Genomic DNA, 24761 nt, shown 5'->3' on the forward strand with positions numbered 1-24761 from the left:
TGAGATAAGCCTCTTATAAAGGACGTTTTTTCACCAACGAAAATGTGTCTATGAATTGTTATTGCTTTCCCCGTGAAGTTTCTGAAGTGCAGAGAAGCCTGAGAGTATAAATCTAAATATTTAACGAGGGGATTTAAAAAAATATATTGTTAAGTTGTTTGGCTCACAACAAATAGTAGTTGCATGAAACCATTGAGTTGGTTATAGCAGTCGCAAGATGAAGGCTTTTACTAAACTCTTAATAGCTGGTGTTATAGGTGCAGCTTTTGTTGCTTTCCAATGGAGTGGACCCACTTTTGATCCAGGTAAGATATGTATTTAGCTTCACAATCCTTGACTGGTCTGTGCAACCTTTTGTTGGCTACAGGCTATTTTATGATCACATAATTCGTAGGCAGGCCGTCATTGTAAAATAAGAATTTGTTCTTAACTGACTTGCCTAGTTAAATAAAGGTTAAATTAAAATTAAAATGACAGCCCCTGAACCAGTATAACCTCAGAGGGTAGTTGTCAGCACTTCAGACAGTTGTGACACATGATATGCTATTGATTTATGAAACCTCAAATCCTCGTAATAATTCAGTTTCACAGAAATTGCACATAAAGGCAGTATACTGTTTTATTAATTTGTCACATGAGTACAGATGGAACCAGGCTTGTGTCTTTGAGACAAAAAAATACCAGCACATTAATTATGGAAAACAAATCCCAAAACATTATGGTAGATGAAGGATACTAGAGAAGTGTTAATTGGCAACAAAACTAAACAATCAAACTGATATAGTTGGGTTCGGGGCTAAACCTCGAACAGAGAAAGGTTCAAATGGAAATAACATCTAACATGTGTGTAAGCCACACATCACCACAAGTACAGTATTGTATTTGTCAAAACTGAATGAAATCACACTTTGGTTTGTAAAAAAAGTTACCGTGATAGCCCTTGATTGTGTGTCTAATTGTTTATCAATTGCCTGATGGTGAGTCTCTTGTGATAGTGACCGTATAAGAGGACCTTCTGTTTTTAGATCATATGATATCCTCACATGATCAAATTGGATTGAATGATGATCCAGTTCATGAAGTACCACTGTTTCAAAGTGAATCTAATACATTTTAGGTAATATGATTTTGGTTTTGAAATGCCTTGCTGCAAAGTTTTGTTTAAATTGTATATCATTTGCGAGAAGCTTTTTTATAAGTACATTGGACATTCCCCTCATTACCAGTGGTGTGTATTCATGTGTGCCAAGGGAAGCCCTTTCATAATTGTCCTTCAATTCACAAGAGGGTGAATGTATCGCACAGGGGAAATCATCAGAGCGAGCGAAACAGCGCCCTCTGTCTCTCTACGTGTAGGTCATCTATCTGATGCTGTCTGGTCCAAACGAGTATGCCATTGTTGCCGCCCTTAGCATTGAAAGCAAGGGAAGTCCGCGAGCATTTGGTATCCCTTGACAACAAAAAATATAAAAAAGATGTACCAATCTGCGTTGATCTAGCGAGCTCAACTGTGAATGGTCCTGGCGCACCAAGAAAAGGTGGATTTGGCATCACTCCTATCAAATCCCGTTGAGATCATAGGTCATTGACAGAAAAACTTGAATTGTTGCATCTCCTTGTGTTGTTGTCCTCAGGTAGCTAAAATTGTCCCTTTCCTAAATTAGCCATGGATGGAGATAGGGATTTGGACTTTTTTTAACGTCTGGTTTTGTTTAATTCTCCGTACTGGTCAATGATTAAAACTTATTCTAATCCATCCATTAATTCCTATATTGTTGTACCCCTGGCCTGAGAGGATGGAAGTTCAATATGTAGCTAGATGTAGAAGGCTGATGTTAAACTAGCTAACGTTGCCCATGAATGGAAGTTAGTTTAGCGAGCAAGCATTTTAGCCAGGTAGCCTAGGACAACAAAAAATAAAAGAGTGTACTGCATGACAAAGTGATAGACCATTTCGTCAACATGAAAGAGAGCAGCATGGCATTGGCTAGTAGGGTGAGTCAACATGTTTTTCTACTTGCACGAACGCGCACACAAACACACACACACACACAGAAATCAGAACCATGGACAGCCACGTCATATTTAGCTTACGTTGATTGGACTAAATCGTTTTTGGTATATTTTAGTTGTCACTGTACTATACTAAGCAGAGGAGATTTGATGATGTTGAAATGGTGCTGGAATAGTGGAGGCAGCGCCTGTTTTCTTTGCGTGACTTGCGGTAACTCTCTGTGGTTCTAAATCAATAGAGTGGTCTGAAAATGTCGCAAACATTAACTTGCTTGACCACGCTGTAGGTCATGTAACTGTCTGTTACTGTACATGCAAATTGCTTTCTGGACTGGACAGAGGTTGTTATCCGGTTTTGTGAAAAAACAAATGTGGGGTTGAATTTATTCTGCCACTGTCTTCTTACTGTCTCTGTCTTAAGACCTATATATCACGGTAAAAAGGGCGTATAAATTAAGCTTTTAGAGCAAACAACGCAATTATCACAACACATACAGTGCATTCGAAAAGTATTCATATCCCTAAACTTTTTCCACATTTTGTTACGTTGCTGCCTTATTCTAAAATTGATTAAATTGTTTTCCCTCATCAATCTACACACAATACCCCATAATGACAAAGCAAAAACAGGGTTTTAGAAGTTTGCAAATGTATAAAATAAAATAAACAGAAATATGACATTTACATAAGTATTCAGACCCTTTATTCAGTACTTTGTTGAATCACCTTTGGCACCGATTACATCCTCGAGTCTTCTTGGGTATGACGCTACAAGCTTGGCACACCTGTATTTGGGGAGTTTCTTCCATTCTTCTGTGCAGATCCTCTCAAGTTCATTCAGGTTGAATGGGGAGCGTCGCTGCACATTATTTAATCTATTTTAGAATAAGGCTGTAACGTAACAAAATGTGGTAAAAGTCAAGGGGTGTGAAAACTTTCTGAATGCTCTGTAGGTTGTAATTGGCTTGGCTTCCGCAGTGATTTTACCCGCACCGCTACTGCTCATTACTTACATGTTTAAATCCAAACCAATACTGGTGTAATGTAAAGAATGTGAAACCAGGTTGAACAGTTTTGGTTATCTTCCCTGTCAAGACAGGTTATAAGTGATGAGTAATGCATGCAGTCATTGATAACCAACCTTATGTGAATGAATTCCCAAACACTTTTCCAATGCAACTTTCAGGGTTATTGAGTGCAATAGAGTACAATAAAATACACATACAGTAATATGGTGACCATATGCCTGAATATGATTTAGAAGAGGCAACTGTGTGAAATTGGAATGATACAGAACTACAGCCTACTACGTCGTTCCACTCATAACTGGGTTAGGGTGGATCCCGTAGTAGTGATCATCAGGCTAGATAGAGTAAGCTATCACTATAGTCAAATATTATGGATATAGTGACAAGTAGTGACAAGATACTTGTCACTTCGTCCTAACAATGGGAGTTGTCCACAAAGCAGCACCGTGGGCTCTCTAGCTCCCGCCTCTCCTTTCTTTGGATTGATGGAGACATCTTATTATTTTAATAATTTTTTGAATATTCGATGAGGGTTGTTGACATCAACCGCCTGTATTCAATGGAGAGATGCTATGCCACTAGCGTCATGCCGTGAATATGTATAGCCATCTTGAGACAACTCCAACATAAAGGGTTTTTTCTCAAAGTTGCGGGGATGTCACGTGTCCTACTTATATCAGTCGTTACAACCTATGCATTATGACACTTCTATTCAATTAAATAAACCTCACGTAGGAAATAAGCAATACATTTTTTGTTGTTGACCAAGTTCGACACTCATTGAACCTCCATACAAAAACTCATTTTTTGGTGGGCGGAACAACGCCATCTGCTGGAAGGAGACAGATTTTCCGCTGAGTTGGGCCTCTCTCTTCTTCCTCTCTGGTGGTGTGACCCGAATCAGCGCCATGCAAGCAGCGTGACGTTCTTTTCATGTGCAGTAAAATTGTTTCTCACCACAAATTAGCCTTGGGCTTGTTTCATAACCAGAAAGCAGCAAAATCTGACACAATCTAACAATTAACTTGATTCATACATTTTTAAAGTACTAATTCTCTGTGGCCCATAATGAATGTTCCCACTGTTTCTACTCATGTAGATCCAGGGTCGTGCACATACCTTTCAGGGGGAAAGTGCTCAAACTGAAAAAAGGTAATAAAAAATTACTTTATAATATGAATTATCTTCTAACTCAATATATAGTGCATTTGGAAAGTATTCAGACCCCTTGACTTTTTCAACATTTTGTTACTTTACAGCCTAATTCTAAAATGTATTAAACTTGTTTTTTCCCTCATCATTCTACACACAGTACCCTATAATGACAAAGCAACAACAGGTTTTTCCCATTCTTCTCTGCAGATACTCTCAAACTCTGTCAGGTTGGATGGGGAGCGTTGATGCACAGCTATTTTCAGGTCTCTCCAGAGATGTTCGATCGGGTTCAAGTCCAGGCTCTGGCTGGGCCATTCAAGGACATTCAGAGTCTTGTCCCGAAGCCACTCCTGCGTTGTCTTGGCTGTGTGCTTAGGATCGTTGTCCTGTTGGAAGTTGAACCTTTGCCCCAGTCTGAGGTCATGAGTGCTCTGGAGCAGGTTTTCATCAAGGATCTCTCTGTACTTTGCTCCGTTCATCTGTCCCTTGATCCTGACTGGTCTCCCAGTCCCTGCCGCTGCAAAACAGGTGGTGCCAGGTTTCCTCCAGACGTGACGCTTGGCATTCAGGCCAAAGAGTTCAATCTTGGTTTCATCTGACCAGAGAATCTTGTTTCTCATGGTCTGAGAGTTCTTTAGGTGCCTTTTGGCAAACTCCAAGTGGGCTGTCATGTGCCTTTTAATGAGGAGTAGCTTCCACCTGGCCACTCTACAATAAAGGCCTGATTGGTGGAGTGCTGCAGAGATGGTTGTCCAGAGCAACTCTGGAGCTCTGTCAGAGTGACTTGGTCACCTCGCTGACCAAGGCTCTTCTCCCCCGATTGCTCAGTTTGGCCAGGCGGACAGCTCTAGAAAGGGTCTTGGTGGTTCCAAACTTCTTCCATTTAAGAATGATGGAGGCCACTGTGTTCTTGGGGACTTTCAATGATGCAGACATTTTTTGGTACCCTTCCCCAGATCTGTGCCTCGACACAATCCTGTCTCGAGCTCTACGGACAATTTCTTCGACCTCGTGGCTTGGTTTTTGCTCTGACATGCACCATCAACTGTAGGACCTTATATAGACAGGTGTGTGCCTTTCCAAATAATGTCCAATCAATTGAATTTACCACAGGTGGACTCCAATCAAGTTGTAGAACCATCTCAAGGATGATCAATGAAAACTGGATGCACCTGAGCTCAATTTCAAGTCTCATAGCAAACGGTCTGAGTACTTATGTAAATAAGGTGTTTATGCTTTTTATTCTTATTACATTTGCAAAAATGTCTAAAAACCTGTTTTGGCTTTGTCATTATGGGGTATTGTGTGTACATTGATGAGGGGAAAAATGTATTTAATCTATTTTAGAATAAGGCTGTAATGCAACAAAATAGTGGGGGAAAATCAAATTAGCATGATATGTTACATTTGCTGTACATAAGACAGGTTACTTAAGGCAAAAAATAGACTCTTATGGGACTCCCAATCACAGACGGAAGTGATGCCGCCTTGGTCCAGAACTCTTTAAGCACTAAGCATGAATAGACATGTTTTCCACCCAATCAAAGAATCAGAGAATGATTCTAGTACTGAAAGCATAAGCTACAGCTAGCTATAACTGCAGTGCATACAATGTGGAGAGTAGTTGACTGAAAGAGACAGAAAGACAATAGTTGAAGAGTTTTTTTTACCTGGTCACAGACAACTGATTAATCAATCAATCAAATGTATTTATGAAGCCCTTTTTACATCAGCCAATGTCACAAAGTGCTATACAGAAACCCAGCCTATAACCCCAAATAGCAAGCAATGCAGATGTAGAAGCAGTACATGGCCAAGATGTTCAAACATTCATAGATAACCAGCAGAGTCAAATAATAATAATCACAGAGGTTGTAGAGGGTGCAACAGGTCAGCACCTCAGGAGTAAATGTCAGTTGGCTTTTCATAGCCGATCATTCAGAGTTAGAGACAGCAGCTGCGGTAGAGAGAGAGAGTTGAAAACAGCAGGTCCGGGACAACGGAGCGGGTTCCATAGCCACAGGCAGAACAATTGAAACTGAAGCAGCAGCATGACCAGATGGACTGGGGACAGCAAGGAGTCATCAGGCCAGGTAGTCCTGAGGCATGGTCCTAGGGCTCAGGTCCTCCGAGAGAAGAGAGAAAGAGAGAATTAGAGAGAGAGAGAATTAGAGGGAGCATACTTAAATTCACACAGGACACCGGATAAGACAGGATAAATACTCCAGGTATAACAGACTGACTCTAGCCCTCCGACACATAAACTATTGCAGCATAAATACTGGTGGCTGAGACAGGAGGGGTCGGGAGACACTGTGGCCCCATCCGAGGATAACCCCGGACAGGGCCAACCAGGCAGAATATAACCCCACCCACTTTGCCAAAACACAGCCCCCACACCACTAGAGGGATATCTTCAAACCACCAACTACCCTGAGACAAGGCCGAGTATAGCCCACAAAGATCTCCCCCACGGCACGAACCCGAGTGAGGCGAAACCCGGACAAAGATCACGTAAGTGACTCAACCCACTCAAGTAACGCACCCCTCCTAGGGACAGCATGGAAGAGCACCAGTAAGCCAGTGACTCAGCCCCCGAAATAGGGTTAGAGGCAGAGAATGCCAGTGGAGAGAGGGGAACTGGCCAGGCAGAGACAGCAAGGGCGGTTCGTTGCTCTGTCGTGGCTGAATCAGCCTTTCCGTTCACCTTCACACCCCTGGGCCATACTACACTCAATCATAGGACCTACTGAAGAGATGAGTCTTCAATAAAGACTTAAAGGTTGAGACCGAGTCTGCGTCTCTCACTTGGATAGGCAGACCATTCCATAAAAATGGAGCTCTATAGGAGAAAGCCCTGCTTCCAGCTGTTTGCTTAGAAATTCTATGGACAATAAGGAGGCCTGCGTCTTGTGACCGTAGCGTACGTGTAGGTATGTACGGCAGGACCAAATCGGAAAGATAGGGAGGAGCAAGTCCATGTAATACTTTGTAGGTTAGCAGTAAAACCTTGAAATCAGCCCTAGCCTTAACAAGAAGCCAGTGTAGAGAAGCTAGTACTGGAGTATTATGATCACATTTTTTGGTTCTAGTCAAGATTCTAGCAGCTGTGTTTAGCACTAACTGAAGTTTACTTAGTGCTTTATTCTGGTAGCCGGAAAGTAGACCATTGCAATAGTCTAATCTAGAAGTGACAAATGCATGGATTAATTTTTCCCCATCATTTTTCGACAGAAAGTTTCAGATTTTTGCAATTTTACGTAGATGGAAAAAAGCTGTCCTTGAAACAATCTTTGATATGTTCGTCAAAAGAGAGATCAGGGTCCAGAGTAACGCCGAGGTCCTTCACAGTTTTATTTGAGACGACTGTAGATCAAGATTATTTGTCAGATCCAACAGAAGATCTCTTTGTTTCTTGGGATCTAGAACTAGCATCTCTGTTTTGTCTGAGTTTAAAAGTAAAACATTTGCCGCCATCCACTTCCTTATGTCTGAAATACAGGTATCCAGGGAGGGCAATTTTGGGGCTTCACCATGTTTCATCAAAATGTACAGCTGTGTATCGTCCGCATAGCAGAGAAAGTTAGCATTATGTTTCCGAATGACATCACCAAGAGGTAAAATATATAGTGAAAACAATAGTGGTCCTGAAACGGAACCTTGAGGAACACTGACATTTACAGTTGATTTCTCAGAGGACAAAACATCCACAGAGAGAAACTGATATCTTTCCGATAGATAAGACCTAAACCAGGCCAGAACTTGTCCGTGTAGACCAGTTTGGGTTTCCAATCTCTCCAAAAGAATGTGGTGATTGATGGTATCAAAAGCATCACCAAGGTCTAAGAGCACAAGGACAGATGCAGAGCCTTGATCTGACGCCATTAAAAGGTAATTTACCACCTTCATGAGTGCAGTCTCAGTGCTATGATGAGGTCTAAAACCAGACTGAAGCGTTTCGAATACATTGTTTGTCTTCAGGAAGGCAGCAACTGCTTTTTCACACATTTTTGAGAGGAATGGGAGATTCGATATAGGTCGATTCGTTTAAAAAATATTTTCTGGGTCAAGGTTTGGCTTTTTCAAGAGAGGCTTTATTACTGCCACTTTTAGTGAATTTGGTACACAGCCGGTGGATAGGGAGCCATTTATTATGTTCAACATAGGAGGGCCAAGCACAGGAAGCAGCTCTTTAAGTAGTTTAGTTGGAATAGGGTCCAGTATGCAGCTTGAAGGTGTCAAGAGATATAGTATTACAAAACTTGAGTGTCTCCCTTGATCCTAGGTCCTGGCAGTGTTGTGCAGACTCAGGACAACTGATCTTTGGAGAAATATGCAGATTTAAAGAGGAGTCCATAATTTGCTTTCTAATGATCGTAATCTTTTCGTCAATGAAGTTCGTGAATGTATCACTGCTGAAGTGAAAGCCATCCTCTCTTGGAGAATGCTGCTTTTTAGTTAGCTTTGCAACAGTATCAAAAATAAATGTTGTATCGCTCTTATTCTCCTCAATTAAGTTGGAAAAATAGGATGATCGAGCAATGAGAGCTCTTCGATACCGCACGGTACTGTCTTTCCAAGCTAATCGGAAGACTTCCAGTTTGGTGTAGCGCCATTTACATTCCAATTTTGTGGAAGCTTGCTTCAGGGCTCGGGTATCTGTATACCAGGGAGCTAATTTCTTATGACAAATGTTTTTTTGTTTTTAGGGTTGCGACTGCATCTAGAGTATTACGCAAGGTTAAATTTAGTTCCTCAGTTAGATCCACAATATTTATTCCATGGGACAAAACTAGGTCCAGAGTATGACTGTGGCAGTGAGTAGGTCCGGAGACATGTTGGACAAAACCCACTGAGTCGATGAAAGCCTTTTGGAGTGGGTCTGTGGACTTTTCCATTTGAATATTAAAGTCACCAAAAATTTGAATATTATCGCCCATAACTACAAGGTCCGATAGGAATTCAGGGAACTCAGTGAGTAACGCTGTATATGTCCCAGGAGGCCTGTAAACAGTAGCTCTAAAAAGTGATTGAGTAGGCTGCATAGATTTCATGACTAGAAGCTCAAAAGACAAAAACACAGTCATTTTTGGGGGGGTAAATGGAAATTTGGTATCGTAAATGTTAGCAACACCTCCACCTTTGCGGGATGTGCGGGGGATATGGTCACTAGTGTAACCAGGAGGAGAGGCCTCGTTTAACACAGTAAATTCATCAGGCTTAAGCCATGTTTCAGTCAGGCCAATCACATCAAGATTATGATCAGTGATTAGTTAATTGACTATAACTGCCTTGGAAGTGAGGGATCTAACGTTAAGTAGACCTATTTTGAGATGTGAGATATCACAATCTCTTTGGATAATGACAGGAATGGAGGAGGTCTTTATTCCAGTGAGATTGCTAAAGCGAGCACCGCCATGTTTTGTTTTGCCAAACCTAGATCGAGGCACAGACACGGTCTCAATGGGGATAGCTGAGCTGACTACACTGACTGTGCTAATGGCAGACCCCACTATTCTGGCAGGCTTGCTAACAGCCTGCTGCCTGGCCTGCACCCTATTTCATTGTGGAGCTAGAGGAGTTAGAGCCCTGTCTATACTCATAGATAAGATGAGAGCACCCCTCCAGCCAGGATGGAGTCCGTCACTCCTCAGCAGGCCAGGCTTGGTCCTATTTGTGGGTGAGTCCCAGAAAGAGGGCCAATTATCTACAAATTCTATCTTTTGGGAGGGGCAGAAAACAGTTTTCAACCAGTGATTGAGTTGTGAGACTGCTGTAGAGCTCATCACTCCTCCTAACTGGGAGGGTGCCAGAGACAATTACTCGATGCCGACACATCTTTCTAGCTGATTTACATGCTGAAGCTATGTTGCGCTTGTTGACCTCTGACTGTTTCATCCTAACATCTCTGGTGCCGACGTGAATAACAATATTCCTATACTCTCTACACTCGCCAGTTTTAGCCTTAGCCAGCACCATCTTCAGATTAGCCTTAACGTCAGTAGCCCTGTCCCCTGGTAAACAGCGTATGATCGCTGGATGATTCGCCAATGACTAGGGTTTTCAATTTGTCAGAGCCAATGGTGGGCGGCTTCGGCATCTCAGACCCTGTAATGGGTGGAGGAGAGACCAGAGAAGGTTTGGCCTCTGACTCCGACTCGTTGCTTCATGTTGCTTTCTGTTGGCTGAATGAGCGACACCGGTTGAGTATTCCTACAGCATTTCCTTCCAGAAGTGTGAGGGGTTTATACTACTATCTGTACTTGTTGGTGGCAAAGACGCTGTTTCATCCTTTCCTACACTTAAATGACCCTTGCCTAACGATTGCGTCTGAAGCTGGGCTTGCAGCACGGCTATCCTCACCATGCGATCGTTCTCCTGTATATTATGAGTGCAGCGACTGCAATTAGAAGGCACAATGTTAATGTTACTACTTAGCTTCGGCTGGTGGAGGTCCTGTAGAGCCATGTCCAGATAAAGCGTCCAAGTAATTAAAAAGTAAAAACTGTAAAGTTGGCAGGTAGCAAAGTAACGTTGGCAACACATAAACAAGTCCACAAGTTGTGACAGGAAATGACAAGGCTGTTGTGCACTGAAGTCCACAAGCGAAGGGAAGCACAGACTAGCACTGACTGGAATATGTTCCGGGATTCCTCCGATGGAATTAAGGAGTAAACCACATCAGTCATTGGCTTCATCAATAACTGCATCGATGACGTCATCCCCACGGTGATCGTACGTACATACCCCAAACAGAAGCCATGGATCACAGGCAACATCCGCACTGAGCTAAAGGCTAGAGCTGACGATTTCAAGTAGCAGAATTCTAACCCCGGAAGCTTATAAGACATCCCGCTATGCCCTCCGACGAACCATCAAACAGGCAAAGCGTCAATAAAGGACTAAGATCGAATCATACTCAACCGTTTCTGATGCTCGTCGGATGTGGCAGGGCTTGCAAACCATTACAGACTACAAAGTGAAGCACAGCCGAGAGCCTACCAGATGAGCTAAACTAATTCTATGCTCGCTTCGATGCAAATAACACTGAAACATGCATGAGAGCACCAGCTGTTCTGGAAGACCGCGTGATCACGCTCTCCGCAGCCGATGTGAGTAAGACCTGAAAACAGGTCAACATTCACAAGGCCGCAGGGCCAGACAGATTACCTGGACATGTACTGCGAGCACACGCTGACAACTGGCAAGTGTCTTCACTGACATTTTCAACCTCTCCCTGTTCGAGTAAACATGTTTTAAGCAGACCACCATAGTGCCTGTGCCCAAGAACACTAAGGTAACCTGCCTAAACGACTACCGACCCGTGACACTCACGTCTGTAGCCTTGTGCTTCGAAAGGCTGGTCATGGCTTACATCAACACCATTATCCCAGAAGCCCTGAAACCCACCCCAACAGATCCACAGATGATGCAATCTCTATTGCACTCCACACTGCCCTTTCCCACCTGGACAAAAGGAACACCTATGTGAGAATGCTGTTCATTGATTACAGCTCAGTGTTCAACACCATAGTGCCCTCAAAGCTCATCAATAAGCTAAGGATCCTGGGACTAAACACCTCCCTCTGCAACTGGATCCTGGACTTCCTGACGGGCCGTCCCCAGGTGGTAAGGGTAGGTAACAACACATCCGCCACGCTGATCCTCAACACAGGGGCCCCTCAGGGGTGCGTGCTCAGTCCCCTCCTGTACTCCCTGTTCACTCATGACTGCATGGCCAGGCACGACTCCAACACCATCATTAAGTTTGCCGATGACACAACAGTGGTAGGCCTAGTCACCGACAACGACGAGCCTGCCTATAGGGAGGTCAGAGACCTGGCCGTGTGGTGCCAAGACAACAACCTTTCCCTCAACATGATCAAGACAAAGGAGATGATTGTGGACTACAGGAAAAAGAGGACCGAGCATGCCACTATTCTCATCGACGGGGCTGCTGTGGAGCAGGTTGAGAGCTTCAAGTTCCTTGGTGTTCACATCACCAACAAACTAACATAGTCCAAGCACATCAAGACAGTCGTGAAGAGGGCATGACAAAACCTATTCCCCCTCAGGAGACTGAAAAGATTTGGCATGGGTCCTCAGATCCTCAAAAGGTTCTACAGCTGCACCATCGAGAGCATCCTGACTGGTTGCATTGCTGCCTGGTATGGCAACTGCTCGGCCTCCGACCGCAAGGCACTTACAGAGGGTAGTGCAAACGGCCCAGTACATCACTGGGGCCAAGCTTCCTGCCATCCAGGACCTCTATACTCGGCGGTGTCAGAGGAAGGACCTAGAAATTGTCAAAGACTCCATCCACCCTAGTCATAGACTGTTCTCTCTGCTACCGCACGGCAAGTGGCACCGGAGCACCAAGTCTAGGTCCAAGAGGCTTCTAAAAAGCTTCTACCCCCAAGCCATAAGACTCCTGCACACCTAATCAAAGGGCTACCTAGACTATTTGCATTGCCCCCCCCGTCTTTTACACTGCTGCTACTCTCTGTTGTTATCATCTATGCATAGCACTTTAAGAACTCTACCTACATGTACATATTACCTCAACTAACCAGTGCCCCCTCACATTGACTCTGTACTGGTAACCCCCGTATATAGTCTCGCTATTGTTATTTTACTGCTGCTCTTTAATTACTTGTTACTTTTATTGTTACTTGTTACTTTTAATCTTTTTTTAACTGCATTGTTGGTTAGGGGCTCGTAAGTAAGCATTTCACTGTTGTATTTGGAGCATTTGACTAATACCATTTGATTTAATTTTGACTTGATTTGCTCAATCTACACACAATACCCCATAATACCAAATCGAAAACAGGGTTTTAGACATTTTTGCGAAGTTCTAAAATAAAAAAAAACAGGAATACCTTATTTAGATACGTTTTCAGACCCTTTGCTATGAGACTCGAAATTGAGCTCAGGTGCTTCCTGTTTTCATTGATCATCCTTGAGATGTTTCTACAACTTGATTGGAGTCCACATGTGGTGAATTCAATTGATTGGACATGATTTGGAAAGGCACACACCTGTCTATATAAGGTCCCACAGTTGACATTGCATGTCAGAGCAAAAACCAAGCCCTGAGGCTCCGAGACAGGATTGTGTCGAGGCACAGATCAGGGGAAGGGTACCAAGAAATGTCTGCAGCATTGAAGGTTGCCAAGAACACAGTGGCCTCCATCATTCTTAAATGGAAGATGTTTGGAACCACCTAGACTCTTCCTAGAGCTGGCCGCCCGGCAAAACTGAGCAATCGGGGGGGAAGAGCCTTGGTCGGGGAAGTGACCAAGAAACCGATGGTCACTCTGACAGAGCTCCAGAGTTCCTCTGTGGAGATGGGAGAACCTTCCAGAAGGACAACCATCTCTGCAGCACTCCACCAATCAGGCATTTATGGTAGAGTGGCCAGACGGAAGCCACTCCTCTGTAAAAGGCACATGACAGCCAGCTTGGAGTTTGCCAAAAGGCACCTAAAGGACTCTCAGACCATGAGAAACAAGATTCTCTTGTCTGATGAAACCAAGAAACTGGAGGAAACCTGTCACCATCACTACGGTGTTGCATGGTGGCAGTGTCATGCTGTGGGGATGTTTTTCAGTGGCAGGGACTGGGAGACTAGTCAGGATTGAGGAAAATATGAACGGAGCAAAGTACAGAGATCCTTGAATAAAATCTTCTCCAGAGTGCTCAGGACCTCAGACTGGCGAAGGTTCACCTTCCAGCAGGAAAATTACCATAGGCACATAGCCAAGACAACGCAGGAGTGACTTCGGGACAAGTTTCTGAATGTCCTTGAGCGGCCTAGCCAGAGCCCGGACTCGAACCCGATCGAACATCTCTGGAGAAACTTGAAAATGCTACCAAAGTTCTAAAACAATCGACCACTGCTACTCCAACTTCCGGGATGCCTTCAAGGCCCTCCTCCATCCTCCCTTTGGCAAACCTGATAATGACTCCATTTTGCTCCTCCCTTCCTATAGGCAGAAACTCAAACAGGAGGTACCCGTGCTAAGGACTATTCATCGCTGGTCTGACCAATTGGAATCCACGCTTCAAGATTGTTTTGATCACGCGGACCATTTAACCACTGTAAGGTGACTGGGAATATGGCCGAATGCAAACAGTGTAGTTATTCCCTCCATAAGGCAATCAAACATTCAAAACTGGAGTCACAATTCAGCTGCTCAGACATGAGACGTACCCTATGTGGCAGGGTCTACAGACAATCACGGACTACAAAGGGAAAAGCAGCCACGTCACAGACACCGACTTCTTAACTTCTTAAATCTAAACACCTTCTTTACCAGTTTGAGGATAACACAGTGCCACCAACGTGGCCCGCTACCAAGGACTGTGGACTCTCCTTCTCCATGGCAGACGTGAGTAAGACATTTAAGCATGTTAACCCTCGCATGGCTGCCGGCCCAGACGGCATCCCTAGCCGCGTCGTCAGAGCATGCGCAGACCAGCTGGCTGAAGTGTTTACGGACATATTCAGTCTCTCCCTATTCCAGTCTGCTGACCCACAAGCTTCAAGATGGCCACCATTGTTCCTGTTCCCAAGAAAGCAAAAGTAACTGAACTAAATGACTATTGCCCCGTAGCACTCACTTCTGTCATCATGAGGTGCTTTGAGAGACTAGTCAAGGATAATATCACTTCCACCTTATCTGACACCCTAGACCCACTTCAATATGCTTACCGGCCCAATAGATCAACAGACGATGCAATCGCCATCGCACTGCACACTTCCCTATCCCATCTGGACAAGAGAAATACCTATGCAAGAATGCTGTTCATTGACCGGTAGCTGAGCATTCAACATCATAGTACCCTCCAAGCTCATCATTAACCTTGAGGCCCTGTGTAACTGGGTCCTGGACTTCCTGAGGGGCCGCCCCCCAGTTGGTGAAGGTAGGAAACAACACCTCCACAAAGTTGCGTGCTCAGCCCCCTCCTGTGCTCCCTGTTCACCCATGACTGCGTGGCCACACACGCCTCCAGATCAATCATCAAGTTTGCAGACGACACAACAGTAGTAGACTTGATTACCAACAATGACGAGACTCTGGGAGTGTGGTGCAAGGAAAATAACCTCTCACTCAACGTGAACAAAACAAAGGAGATGATTGTGGACTTCAGGAAACAGCAAAGGGAGCACCCCCCTATCCACATCGACGGGACCGATGTGGAGAAGGTGGAAAGCTTCAAGTTCCTTGGCGTACACATCACTGACAAACTGAAATGATCCACCCACACAGACAGTGTGGTGATGAAGGCGCAACAGCACCTCGTCAACCTCAGGAGGCTGACAAAATGTGGCATACCACCTAAAACCCTCACAAACTTTTACAGATGCACAATTGAGAGCATCCTGTCGGGCTGTATCACCACCTGGTACGGCAACTGCACCGGCCGCAAACCGCAGGGCTCTCCAGAGGGTGGTGCAGTCAGCCCAACGGGGGCAAACTACCTACCCTTCAGGACACCTACAGCACCCGATGTCACAGGAAGGCCAAAAAGTTCATAAAGGACAACAACCACCCGAACCACTGCCTGTTTACCCCGCTATCATCCAGAAGGCGAGGTCAGCACAGGTGCATCAAAGCTGGGACCAAGAGACTGAAAAAGGGCTTCTATCTCAAGGCCATCAGACTGTTAAATAGCCATCACTAGCACATTAGAGGCTGCTTTCCTATATACATAGACTTGAAATTTCTGGTAACTTTAATAATGGGACACTAGTCACTTTAATAATGTTTACATATTTTGCATTACTCATCTCATATGTATATACTGTATTCTATTCTATTCTACTGTATCTTAGTCTATGCCGCTCTGACATTGCTCGTCCAAATATTTATTTGTTCATAATTCAATTATTTTACTTATATTTGTGTGTATTGTGTGTATTGTTGTGAAGTTGTTAGATATTGCTTGTTAGATATTACTGCACTGTTTGAGCTACACTAGAAACACAAGCATTGCGCTACACCCGCAATAACATCTGCTAAACTCGTGTATGTGACCAATAAAATTGTATTTGATTTGAAAAATAGCTGTGCAGCGACGCTCCCCATCCAACCTGACAGAGCTTGATAGGATCTGCAGAGAAGAATGGGAGAAACTCCCCAAATACAGGTGTGCCAAGCTTGTAGCATCATACCCCAAGAAGACTTGAGGCTGTAATAGCTGCCAAAGGTGCTTCAACAAAGTACTGAGTAAAGGGTCTGAATACTTATGTAAATAATGTAAATGTAATATTTCATGTATTTTTATAATTTTTGGCAAAAAAATCTATAACTTGTTTTTGCTTTGTCTTAATGGGGTATTGTGTGTAGATTGATGAGGGAAAAACTATTTAATCCATTATAGAAATAGGCTGTAACGTAACATAATGTGGAAAAAGTGAAGGGTCTGAATTATTTCCGAATGCACTGTATATATTATACCCCCAACCAAAACGGCACTTGGCAAGTGGGAGGGCAAAGAGGCATGTGCTGGGCACAGGGTGACTCCTATCTGTGCACGTGCCTGTAAAGATTCCACATTGTACATTATTACACACTAAGTCCTAGACAGACATAAAGATCCATATCGTCATGATAGTTGGATGCCAGGAATGTGTCCATCAGGTCTAGGATTCAGCACATACTTTACACCACATCAGTTGCACGTTTTCTTGATCGGCCTTACATCGACATTAAACAGTCCCCATTCTATCCCCTTGTCTTGGTTTTTCCCTTTTGAATTGCATTTAGACAAACTATAATGTAAGAAGTAATGACTACTGTAATGACTTTCAATATGGCTGGTTTTCAGAGTCGTTAAAGGGTGCCCGGGTCCTGGTGACTGGTGCCAGTGCGGGAATAGGTGAACAAATGGCATATCACCTCGCCGGCTTTGGTGCCCAGGTGGTTATTACAGCCAGGAGGGAAAAGGTTCTACAGCAGGTCAGTAACACTTCAATTAGGTGTTTTCGTCAATGTCTATGTCTCTAGCCATTAGTTCTCCTACTTAACTCTATGACAATGCCCTCCAGTGGGTGGTGAAGACGGCCCAGTACATATACTCGAAACGGTGCCTGAGGAAGTCTTGCACCCTCATCATGGACCCCACACACCCCAGCCACGAGCTGCTCACCCTGGTACCGTCGGGTAGACGGTATTAGAGCATGAGTTCTGTTACCACTAGGCTCAGAGACAGTTTGTATCTACAAGCCATCAGTAGGCTGAACACTTGAACTGGACTGACCACCTGCACTGACTCTCCACTCCTTAGCACACATGCACTCACTCACGCACACATCCACACAGACATACACACACTATCATACACGTTCATGCTATGCACACATCACAACTGCTGCTACCAGACTCTTATTTACTATTGCTAATGCTACACAATTGAAACACTTGCCCCCAATTCCCCCCTTCCCTGATACGTGTAAATATTGGACTATAAATGTTGCCTTCCTATATTATACTTCTGCTAAACTGTTTATTCTATTCTCCTGAGCCATTTACTTTGTTTGTATTCTTATCTTTTATTATTTCTTATTGCATTGTCGAGAACGAACCTGCAAGTAAGCATTTCATTGGACGGTATACCATGTGTATCCTGTACATACAGTACGTTAATAAAACTTGATTACTTAATGTTTTTCATGATTATGTTACCCTTATGCAAACATTCACTTGTATTGCAGGTATCAGAGAAATGCCAGGTGTTGGGGGCCCCGAAAGCTCTATACATAGCAGCAGACATGGCCAATCCGTCTGACCCAGAGAGAGTGGTGAAGTTTGCTGTGGACAAGCTGGGAGGACTGGACTACCTGGTGCTGAATCACTTAGGACCCAGCCCATTCACTATGTGGGATGGAGATGTGGAACACACTAGATGGTTAATGCAGGTGGGGTAACTTAATCACAAGTACTGCTATATCACATATACCACTATGCTCTTATCCAGAGCACCTTACAGTGGTGAGTGCATACGTTTTCATACTGCCCCCCCCCTCAACCCCACAACCCTGGTGTTGCATGCGCCATGCTCTACCAATGGAGCCACACGGGACTAACTTTCTACCTGCTTCATTTCTTTTTCACAGGTGAATTTCCTCAGCTATCTGCAGATGGCGAAGACAGCTCTGCCTACCCTTGAGCAGAGTAAGGGTTCCATTGTGGTCGTCTCCTCCTTGTTAGGTAAATGAGAGCTCTTCTCTCTACACAAAGTGTTCTAATGCTGCTTTTCGACTGTAACACCAGTGTTACACTAGTGTATACACCCTTATGTTATGCTAGTGGAATTGTGTTTCCATAGCCAGGGCTGAGTGAGGAGCAGAATCAACCATCTCTGCATCATCGAAACATTTACTTTATGAGAAGGTGTTGATGTCCACAGTTAGCCATTGTTATGTAAATGCCAGCTAAAAAGTACCGGTGGCCTGGCTTTGGCACCAAGTGAGAGCAGATCCACCGGAGCCATGACCCAGTGAGACACGGGTGCTGGCCCGTGTAGATGGAAACACAAAAGTCTGATGCTTTTGGGTAAAACACTGGAGTAAATCCTATATGGAAATGCACCATTAAGTGACCCCAAACCTATGATTGGCTAGTGTTTTGGTCCTTCAGGAAAAATGAGCAGTCCGTTTGTGGCTCCCTACACGTCCACCAAGTTTGCCCTGAACGGCTTCTTTGGGACGTTGCAGCATGAGCTTGCCATGCAGAGGAGCAACGTGTCCATCACCATCTGCATCCTGGGCCTGATCGATACAGACTCAGCTATGGAGAAAGTCAGGTGAGCTATTTTTGATACCAAGTTCAGTCAAGTTTAATATTACATTATGTAAACTTAAACCTGGAATACAGTCAATGATTTAATGATTGACCTGATTGATGGTTGTTACATGCAAATACAATTATCCTTGGACACGTTTCAAATAGTCACCTTTGTTTGTATTACAGGGGCATCACCAACATCCAAGCCTGGCCGGCCAGTGAGGCGGCTCTGCACATCATCACTTCTGGAGCCACGCAACAGACAGAGTCTTACTATCCCTGGTTCTGGTACTATGGCTGTCTCATCAGAGACTGGTCCCCCTACTTCAGGGACATGTCTTTACGTAACTTGTATAAATATTAACCATTTGCTTGAAATATACATTATGATAATATCGCTTTTACATTTTTCCCTTTTTGGGTTACACTTATTTGTTGATTTAAAAAAATGCTGTTACAGCCAACTTCTCTGACATTGATAATTTAAACACAGTTCTTTAAAAGATAAACATTTCAGTATATATTAAGATTTTCATGTAAAACTGTGTTACTTGTTGGTCTTCTTCTTTGTATAATTGGTTGCTTTTCTGTGGTACATTTCTGCATGTTTATGTCACAATTTGAACTTAGTCCAACACCTCTCTCATTGCTTTTGAATGATATCCACATGTAATCAACAGTACTGGGGAGTAGTGAACTACATACATGTAGGTCAACTAGTTATTTAATTACATTTTGCAGTAGCTTGGTGGGAGTTGAACGAAATTCAAATATTGGTAGTGTTTGTAGTAGTAAATAACTTTTTTTTGCCATGTAGCGATGTTGCTAACTACACACTACTGTTTTTGCAAAAATAAATAAAATATGGGTGAATTAGGCAAGAATTCTTTCTCAGCATCATACCTGCCCAATTCTCACTTGAAACCCTTTTTGTGTGCCTAATTCTCACTTTTTGTGTTTAATAGGCTATATTATCAATTCTTAACATCTGACTCTAGAGTGATCTGTTCTTGAAATTTGTAGTCTAGGACATTTCAGATTTACATATGATAATTTATCGCAAAGTAGTTTGGATGTAGTGATCTACTTTTTCAAATTTCAGTAAACTATATTTTCTTAAGCTTAGCTTTAGTGTACCTTAACTTCTTCTAGTGTGAAGGAATTGGTAGCTTGGTAAACTATATTTTCAGAGTAGCTTCCCCAACACTGGTAATCAATAAGGGTAGGTTAAGGTTAATGTCAGGTAGTGTGTAGTACCTTTTTATAGCCTGATCAAGCAGACTGACTGCTGCACCCACGTTTAGTTTCTATGCGTCATAGCATGATCAGACTCCACCAGGATACCTTTTTTATTGCCTCAATGAACAATCCCCATGCCAACCACTCGAGGGCAGTGGCTGCTAAGAAATTAAGCAGAATTTAGACATGAGGCATTTTAGATTCAAACATGCTCATAGTAAATCTGGCATGATTTCTTTTAACCTCAAATCAAAGTTTATTGGTTTAGCAGATGTTATAGTGGGTGCAAATGCTTGTGTTACTAGGTCCTAATAATGCAGTAAAATGTCAAACAAGTACACAAATAATTAAAATGTAAAATTACAAAAACAAGAAATCAAGAACTTCGGGACGAATCCAATTAACAACCCAAATAGCACTGTAAGAGTAACCAAAATACATATATACACTGGAAGAATTTACACAAGAAATACTAAGAATGATATGTACAGCAGTAGATATATTAGAGCGAGCTACTGTATGTCGGTAATAGAGTATTTAAATACTCTGTGTGAAACGGGAAGTGTCCAGTGGTTTAATGTCTGTATGACATGGAACAGCAGCGTTGGCTTAGAGAGAGAGAGCGTGTGTGTGTGTGTGTGTGTGTGTGTGTTTGTGAGTGTGCATCACATGGTAGACAGCTAGTGATGGCTGTTCAACAGTCTGATGGCCTGGTAATAGAAGCTGTTTTTTACTCTCTTGGTCTTGACACTGATGCACCTGCACTATATCCGCTCGAGTGGCCTTCCCCAAATCCCCCTACCATGATATACCCTCAATGGAATACAAGTACTGTAGTGTACTGTAATGTGCATAAATCCATACTTCAGTAGTACGGTATTGTTTAATCCTTATTTTAATGCTCGCTTTCCCAGAGATGTATGATTGGGCTGGACTCTAGTGTACTCAATGAGCCTAGTGTTCTCTAGGGTGTATTTTCACTTACTTTTTTCATCTTTAGTATATTTTAATTGTAAATCATAGCGGACACCCCCCACCACTACCACCCACCTTCCAACTACTACCCCACCACTCCATGTCCTAGCTTGTCACAGTAGGCTGTGTGGCATTCTGCCGGGAGGGGGAGGTCCCTGTTGTGTCCTGATGTCATTGTTCATCAGCCCAGCGGCCCTTCAGGCCTTTTACCAGCTCAGTGTAATCCATCTTGGTGGTCCACTGTATTTAAATACTGCACCTCAGGCGCCATCCCTACAAGAGACTAGGGAGCCCCATGTAACCTTGGGGTGTTGAAGTGAAGGTTAAAACATGGTGGGGCCGGTAGATTACATAATCATGATGTACTATTTCCCTGTGTAATGGAGGTGGTTCAGTGAACCTTGCTTGCATGCGAAGTAACCTTGCATGAGACCTGTAGTCTTGTGTTAGCTCCTCGGGCTAATGCTTGGGCTTTAGGTCAGCTCAGCTCAGCTAACACAGTATTGTGGCGTGCAGCAGCCCTAGGATTCGAACCCATTCTGTCCAACCTGTCTATGATATTCCTTTGAGTTGGCTGATTGATTAGAAGTGACCACCTCTGTCTTGGCATGTTCGATCACATCTTAAATCAATATTGTATTGAAACAGATTGGTCCACTTAGAAATCAAGTTATTCTCCGAGGTTCCATTTGATATTGTGAGAAGATAGCATGGTCCTTTTAAAGAATGTTCAACTAAACAGAATCACACACACACATGTTGGGGCCTCTTGGGGAAGGGAGCAGGCACCGCCTGGGATAGCAGCCAGTAACACCTGCAACAGATTAGTGCTCCTAATGTTTGGTAATAAATCCCCTCACCCTCGTCTAGCATCTCCACCAAGCATGGAGCCCACGCATGGACACACACACACACACACACACACACACACACACACACACACACACACACACACACACACACACACACACACACACACACACACACACACACACACACACACACACACACGCACAAACACGCACACACACATGCACAGACACACACACACACGCACACACACACATGCACAGACACTCAACTTAAAACACACCAAAGAGACATGCACTGAAGACACACCCAGTCCAGCCAGGTTCTCAGACGGGATCCTACCATGATGTGTTGTTAGAGACTACAGTAGGGCATTGTTATTGACTGTGTACCTTGGATACTTCATTTTTGCATCATAGCAGCTGTATTTTGGTATTTGGACAGTTATATATCTTGACAACTTTATTGTTGACATGCAAAACATTTTGGAACTATATCAACAATGGATTAATGAAACAAATACCAAAATATAGTTTTTGGGTGGAATTTTCCTTCAAGTCACTCTAGTAATCTGATGAAATAAACGCCAATGGATACTATCATCGCGCTCGCTTTAATCAACCTATTATTCACCGAATATGTTTCTCATGGAGAGGAACTGCATAATACATTCCAATTTCATGCATACATTACTATCATCCACAATATGTGTATGAGACCAACAAAATGTGATTTGATTTTTGATTTGATGTAGGGTCTTTGTGCTGTCTCGTGATTTGCACCCTGCTGTAATGTCATGGAAATTAGATATTTGTGGAGAATGTGTGGCCCAGCAAGGCAAATGACAGAAAACATAATTAAGGAAATGTTTCTACTCTGTAGTTAAAAGCAACACGTCAGAGAACATGTGTTTGAATTTGGGGATTTGTGCCACCAGGCTGTCGAGATAGCAGAAATGTCATGCCATAATCATCCATCCATTAAAACAGTGTGGCGCACCACAACCATCAGCTGCTGATCTCAATTTATGGTATTGCCTGGCCCTGGGTGTTTGAGCACAAAGGACACCAGTCCACAAATCTTCATCCCGTCGCCATCACTAGCTCCTGTGAGCAACATGGGAAGAATGGCTTTGGATGGTTAGTCAATGCTCTGAAGTGTGTGTGTGTGTGTGTGTGTGTGTGTGTGTGTGTGTGTGTGTGTGTGTGTGTGTGTGTGTGTGTGTGTGTGTGTGTGTGTGTGTGTGTGTGTGTGTGTGTGTGTGTGTGTGTGTGTGTGTGTGCGCGTGTGCGCAAGCAAAAGTGTGTGTGTGGCATTTATCATCCGTAGCCTGGAGAATGGGTGGCCCACTGGTGAGAATAGGACTCATGAATCTCCTCTCTGTTGGGGAAGGAAGGGAGGATGATGATGTGTAAATCACTAGCAAATGGTGATGTACAGCGAAGCATCTCCTCTATCTCTGGTGGAGGTCCTATTTTCTCCCACATATCTAACCTCTCTGCACGTGGGTCTAACATGCTTATGGTGAGGTACTGTAGCCGTTGTATGTTGGGGGTGGTCTCTGCTTGCAGCGTCAGCCTTAGACACATTTGATAGGTTTTATATGTTGCCTTCAGTGTTGATTCAGTCAGTTCATACTGTGAGAATGTACTTTCCCCTCAGGAAGCATGTGTTTGGTCTAGGTTTGGGAAATAACTCAGCTTTGCAGGTGTAATGAGAAAACATTTGACTATGGTATGTACACTGTAAAAATACAGACTACATGAAATGTTAGTTGATGTTGTATAAATTAGTGAAAAAATGACATTTACATTTTCTTTTCTTGTCTTCTATCTTAAGATATGATCAAAGAAAACAAAAAGATTAATCAAATTTAAAAGCATGTTAGAGACCACACCAAACCAAGCCTTTGTGTTGTGGTGAACCAGTCATGTTCAGGAATGTTAAGCCTTTCCAACATGAAGCCTGTGCAAACAGCTAAAAGTATTTGGCGAACAGTTTGCCTTAGTAATAACAAAGGGAGGATGAGAGAAAGGAGACAATATGAAAGAGAGAGACGATGGTGAATAAAAACAGTGTGGCTGAGCCGGCAATGTGCCCCCCTGACCTCCCTCCCCCAGCCCCATTCAGAGCAGCACAATGGTTGACACCTGTGTCCTTTCAGTCCTGGCACTATTATTGTTTACATCACTCACTGGGAGAAAGAGGGGCCAGAGGTGCTGTGAAGCAGGCCAACCCTTGTCCCGCTGTCTCTCGACCAAAGACAGGTCCCTTCCTTTCTCTCCAGCTCCCTCTCTAATTGTATGAGCTAGCCCCAAACACAAGGGCGGATGCAGTGAGAAGGGAGAAAGGGAGGAAAGGAGGAGAGAGTTGCTTTGGCCCATTCTTCTCTATCGGCTCCATTAACAGGGTTTAAGATGAGGTCAAAGAAACTCCTGATTGGGGATGGTTGTTTAACACATGCTTGGAACTGTTGGGGGGGAAGTCTATTTTTTCTATCTTTCCCCCATTATTCTTATCTTAATTTCCTCCCTGTACTCAGTCATGCTTTACACTTCACTCTGTGTGAAAAATACATTGATCGATTTTTTTCTGACTGGCCTCCCAATTAAAATGGTGTGGTTGGATGTCATGTGTTCCAATTTAGACGACTTTGGAATGTTTCCAGGCTCCCCAACAAAGGCATCGTTCCAATGACGTGTTATAATAGAATGTGCAATCAAACAGTTTTGGTCCTACATTGGAG

At 43.5% G+C, this 24761-nt stretch overlaps 1 protein-coding gene across 1 annotated transcript; it reads left to right on the forward strand.

Annotated features, from left to right (window-relative positions):
* The first annotated feature begins 44 nt into the window (after positions 1–44).
* On the forward strand, positions 45–19864 carry LOC139541008 (hydroxysteroid 11-beta-dehydrogenase 1-like protein). Its single transcript, XM_071345158.1, has 6 exons — positions 45–305; positions 17034–17164; positions 17920–18123; positions 18322–18415; positions 18845–19010; positions 19178–19864. Exons 1-6 carry the CDS (start codon positions 218–220, stop codon positions 19353–19355), a joined length of 861 nt encoding a protein of 286 aa, XP_071201259.1. The 5' UTR covers positions 45–217; the 3' UTR covers positions 19356–19864.
* Positions 19865–24761: the final 4897 nt, after the last annotated feature.

The sequence above is a fragment of the Salvelinus alpinus genome, chromosome 16 (genome assembly GCF_045679555.1).
Source record: "Salvelinus alpinus chromosome 16, SLU_Salpinus.1, whole genome shotgun sequence".
Taxonomy (NCBI): Eukaryota; Metazoa; Chordata; class Actinopteri; order Salmoniformes; family Salmonidae; genus Salvelinus; species Salvelinus alpinus.

Excerpts from the sequence above, each read along its gene's own strand:
- LOC139541008 (XM_071345158.1), top strand. The coding sequence starts at position 218 with ATGAAGGCTTTTACTAAACTCTTAATAGCTGGTGTTATAGGTGCAGCT. Across the intron at positions 17,165-17,919 it reads GGGAAAAGGTTCTACAGCAG|GTATCAGAGAAATGCCAGGT; the intron begins GTCAGTAACACT and ends CTTGTATTGCAG. Across the intron at positions 18,124-18,321 it reads ACACTAGATGGTTAATGCAG|GTGAATTTCCTCAGCTATCT; the intron begins GTGGGGTAACTT and ends TCTTTTTCACAG.